Consider the following 5226-nt stretch of genomic DNA (forward strand, 5'->3'; position numbering starts at 1 on the left):
CCCACAACCACACAATCCCCCCACCCCCTCTGTGTTGGTGGAGGCAGAGCTGTTCCACTGCTGGGTGCGGCACTGCAGAAGCCCTTCAGGGAGTACTTGGAGGCCCAGGAGGCCAAGCTGCACCATGGCGCCGGAGAGGGGATCCCAACTGTAAGTACAGGGACCTCAGCCCCCAAGCTCACAGCCTCTGTTAATTCATGTGTGTGTGTGCCAAGAAAAGAATGTGGTCCCCTTACATTTGCCTCTCTCACTCTCACTCCCTCCATGTTTTGTGTCCCTTTCTTCTCTTTATCTAAGCCTTCTGTTCTACCTCTAACACATTTTTGCTAATTACTTCTGTCTTTCACCAGTGCCTTTTGCTTTCAATTAACATTTTAATCAATTTCATATAGTATTTTTAAGCTTAATCTTTGTAAGAGAAGTGTTTATATCCCAGATTTTGCTGTGATGCTACAGAAGATTACAGTGTTTAGGGCCAGAATGACAAAGTAGGTTAACACTGCACTGGGCAGGCTGGTGGGGGGGGGGGGGTCTGGCTCCACTCACTGTATTGAACTGTACTACGGTAGCGTGGGGTGTGCTGACTCATGCTCCATCTTACCAACTGGGAGTGTGTGTGTGAGTGTGGTCACTCCCCTATGTGTCACACACACACTTGCACTCGGTGCCTCGCCTGAACCCAGCACTGACTGTAGACCTTTCAGAGCTTTCCCCCCCCCCTCCTCTTTATTTCTTACTCTCTGTCTCTCTTGCTCTAAGTGATTCATTGAAAACAATTTTTCTTTTTTTATGTGCTTACTAGTGGGGAGAAGGAAAAAAGGATAAACTTTGAGTTACACAAGGACAGATTAAGGCATTTCTAGAACAATGTTCCTTTTTTCTTGTAACTTGAGCCTTCTGCAGTTAGAGAAGAGAGGCAATTTAACTTGGTGGAGGCAGGCTGCAGGCTGGGGTCATTGGGGGCATTAGGAGGGAGGAAGGTGGGGGCTGCCGTGTGTTTTATTACCCCTGATCTCTATCTGTCCTACACATGGAGCTGGATCCCCACCTATCCTACAGCAGGAGCAGAGCGGAGAGCAGGGTGTTGGATTGAAGGGGAGGGGTGGCCCTCGGCTTACTGACGTCTACTCTCTCTGTTCTCTCTGTGGATCCTGGCAAGAGGAGAAATGGCTGTCGTGGCTCTTTGAGAAGGTTGTGGTCATGATGGTATGCTTCTTTGTCTGCTCCATTGTCAACGCCATGGCCCCGAGCTATGCCAAGCACAAGCAGCAGGAGAAGCACTCTCAGGGCAAGATGGAGTGAAGGCCAGCTAGTGATCACAGAGAACCATCAACCTCTTCCCACCACTCCTTTTCTCATGCTGCTCTCCCGCCTGGCTGATACCTCACTATTATCCAAAGCAAAATATCAGCCTCCATCTGGTTTCTCTCTTGTTATTGTAGCAACATGTTGATGTTAAACTTTGGACTTCTATTTACTTGCTTTTTAAGTAAGGCTTTACATTTGGCAGTGATTTCCACGATTGCTCTCTGTAAGGTATATGCTTATTGGGTTGCGTGTGACTCTGTCTAAGATGTTGTGTTGTTAAAGTGTCCCATTTGGTGCTTATAGCAGCTCCTGAGCATGTGAGAAGCTGCTGGCGATAATTCACCTAAGTGAGGGTTTAGCTGTGCTGTTTGTTCCACTGAAAGAACCTTCACAGTCTTATATCTGCATACAGTCACTTGAATTCATTTATTTGAATAAGCTCAGATTGTTAGCTTTGATTATGTGGTGAGTGATCTGTGAAACCAGCACAAAGCTATTTGTTTATTATATATATTTGCTAGTTCATTACTGAGCTATTCTGTGTATATTACTGTTAAGAGTTGTTGTGCAGTATTGGTTGTGGTTAGATAAGACTATGAAGTGACTATCAACAGCTGTGTCCTCCTCATTTCTACATATTGTAGAGCACATAGGTCAGTTGTAGAAGAGATGATAATGGATATTTCTGACTGTTCGTGGTGCGGTAGGTGACCACTTCTGTGTATGCAGTAAAGCTCATGTTGGCACTTTGGGATGAAAATGATAAATCGCCACTGAATCACCCTGCTGGTCCCTTTGTCTGCTCTTATTATTGTGCTTCCAGGAAGAGAGCACATGAGTGTGCCTGGGGATACTTTACCAGATGCAGCCATATATTGAATCAGACGGTGTGAGCCACAGATTGTAGGTCGTTTCCTGGCTGCCACACATTTGTTGCTCTCTTTTCGTGGATTAAAGCAGATTGGGCTTCACTATTAGACTAGTAGTCTGCCTGGAGACGCCTGTATCGTTGTAAGCATTTCTCTTTGTCTTCACGTGTTTTCATGGCTTCTTAAACCCCGTGATGAGGACAGAAAGCTCGTGTTTGACATGACACTGGGAGCTCCCGGCGCTTTTTGTTTTTGCTCGCCGAATAACGTCAGCTGGCTCTCCATGTATGCAATACCTTTTCCCCACAATTGCCAGTAAAATGTGCTATTTTCTTCTCCCTGTCTGTGCCGCTGCTGTGCTACGCTGGACTGAGCGCAGTGGGCAGTGAGCAGGAGCAGAAGGGGGAGGCAGAAGGGGGAGGGCGACCAGCGAAAGGCGTCTGTGCCTTTACCTCAGCTGAACCTTCCAATGAACTCGTTGCACTGCTCCAGTCACGGAGCCAGGAGACGAATCACTCGAGTAGATTCAAAACAGAGGGGTACTGTTCAGCCACTTTAACCCAGAGCTCTGCACCAGCTCTGCTCGGAACATTCACATCTCCCCTTTTCTCCTGTCACGGTGAGTAGGCTTAGGATTTCTTTTTTTCATTGTTGTCGTTTCTGTACATGCGTACGTCTCAGGCATGTCCGTCACTCTCGGCCTGTCACATAGCTTATCAGACTGGTGTTGGCTGTTAGATTGCAAGGCGACAACAGTCTGTAGGCTGTCTGACATTTCGGGCTCTTTCATCTGACAACACACTGTTTTGTCTTCTCTCTGTTAATCACATTGTCTCAGCTTCAGTTCCCATTTTGAGGTGTGTGTGCTGCGATGTCACTTCCCTTTATCCCAACCGCCTATGAAACGTCGGAGACATTGCTGTACTGTGTATTTCCTCTGCTGACGTCTGTCAGGGGTTTTATGTGGGGAACTGTGTTTTCATATGTTTGCAAAAGCAGATGTAGTGATATCAATAACGTGGGATACTTCTGTATATATATATGTGTGTGTGTGTGTGTGTGTGTGTGTGTGGCGGGGGGTTGTTGTCTTGATTTTCCAGAGAATCCAGAGAGCACACACCTTATTGCAACACATCACATTGTGACACAGCACACACAGTACTCACCCAGCTCTCCTTCCTTTTTACACTTCCTTTTTTTAAACAGAGAACTTTCTTCTGTTGCTCAATACACACTTTTTGTAGGGCAGTGCATTATATTGGAGCAACTCTCTTTTTGGGGGGGTGGGCACAAAGAGCTAATTATAAAAAGCTGAAAATCGTTACTTGACCAGTAGTTGATTTAATTCTTGCTGCAAAGCCTCAGATTTATTTGAGATCATTTTTCCTCAAATAGAGAAAAAGGTTAAACCCTTTTCCTGATCATAAATGCAAAAATCACTGGATAACACTAGAATGGCTCACTGGCCTGGAGAGTGTTTTTCTTGGCAGTTTCAGGATGTCCTGTTCCATTAGGGAGCCCCCTTTTGGCATGCATGTCTGAATGTATGTGTGTGAGTGTGTGTGTGTGCACATTTCTCTAGAAATTCTGTTTATATTTCTATGTGTAAGTGTTTGTATTTCTTGTTTAATATGAGTCTGTACTTGTTTTTTCTGCTTTAACTATAAATAAAGTTTGTTAAAAAGAGGATTGGTGTTCTGATGATTATGTGATAAGTCTTGACCACACTGGGCCGGTGTTGACCCACAGGCCTCAGAAGAATCTCGCATGTCAGCTGAGGTGGAGGGACAAGGAGGCTGAGTCCATCACAACTCCGATTTCCCTGTCTAGTGTTTCACATCCAAACCATTATCACATTACTGATTTGCTCTCTGCATACCGACACCAGCTCCATTTCAGATTCCCAGTTAAGCATTTGCTGTTAGTGGAGAATTAAAGCTACACTTATGATCTTGTAGCAAATGTTTTCTTGCAGATTTATTCTACCTTTTGAAAAAAGCTTCTTATACAAACTCTTTATGATCTAAATGTGGGTAACTTGCTATAAACTGAATTATTACACAATAATAAAACAATTGAAGCCATATTGTTGGTTGTTTCACACACAACATGAAACAATAAAATTAATATCATTAATTATACACAACATAAAGTTATTGATTTTGCATGAGATCAGTTCTTTGTGGTTATGAAGTGAAAAAACCTGAATGTTGGTATGTGTGACCACAGTAGGATTTTGTGTCCTGCACAAGGTCAGATGTGTGACCTGTGCTGAAAGATCTCTGTTGAGAGAAGTCCCGTTCCCAGAGCAGCCACACCCAGAGCACCATGAAAATGACTATTTCAACCCACCCCACTTTACCCCACCTGCCCTGGGGCTCTGACTGAAAACCCAACATGCAAACTGTACCTGTGCAGACATGCTGGGGGACTGATATTCAAATAATGACTCTGCTTTTGTCCTTCCTCTCTTGCCCTTCTCTGATTTCTTTATATACTGTAAATATCCTACAGTTGAATATGGTGGCGCTAGCTTAATTTCTAGCACACTGACACTCCCACCCACTCAGCCCCCACACACATCACCTCCCTCCTTGTCTCTTGCTTTCTAGTTTTTTTCCCCCTCCCTGTCAGCAGGCTAACCACCGAGGGATGCTGAAATATCACTGACTTCATCCAGCAACAAACCCACCCACCCACAAACTTGCTCTGCATTCAGTTATCCACTTAGTTCCTTTCACACTCTGTCTCATTAGATTATGCTGACTGTTTGGCTTTTCTTCTTTCCTTTTTTCATTCAAAATCACATTAAAGTCCTTTTTTTGTAAGTAGCAGTCAAGAGGGTCATTTCAGGCCACAGTCAGCAGAAAGACCAAATGATACAGAGAAAGATGCATACCACAGGAAAGTTACGTCACTCAGGACCTACTATTATTTTTGCAGAACACCATTTTCAGAATGAGGGAACAGTATACACAGTATCACGCTGCACACAGCAGTATGAAGCTGATGTAAGGTTAGCTATGGCTTGGTGTTTAGAAAGGAATAA

At 44.4% G+C, this 5226-nt stretch overlaps 1 protein-coding gene across 1 annotated transcript in view; it reads left to right on the top strand.

The window, feature by feature from the left end:
* LOC109967062 (vacuole membrane protein 1-like) overlaps positions 1–4216 on the top strand; it is a 24606-nt gene extending 20390 nt beyond the window's left edge. Inside the window, 3 exon segments of the mRNA XM_020612403.1 lie at positions 48–150; positions 1081–1083; positions 1162–4216. Coding sequence (XP_020468059.1) covers positions 48–150; positions 1081–1083; positions 1162–1302 — 247 coding nt within the window. The 3' untranslated portion in view covers positions 1303–4216.
* The last annotated feature ends 1010 nt before the right edge of the window (positions 4217–5226 follow it).

This window comes from Monopterus albus, unplaced genomic scaffold (genome assembly GCF_001952655.1).
Source record: "Monopterus albus unplaced genomic scaffold, M_albus_1.0 scaffold124.1, whole genome shotgun sequence".
NCBI classification, from domain to species: Eukaryota; Metazoa; Chordata; class Actinopteri; order Synbranchiformes; family Synbranchidae; genus Monopterus; species Monopterus albus.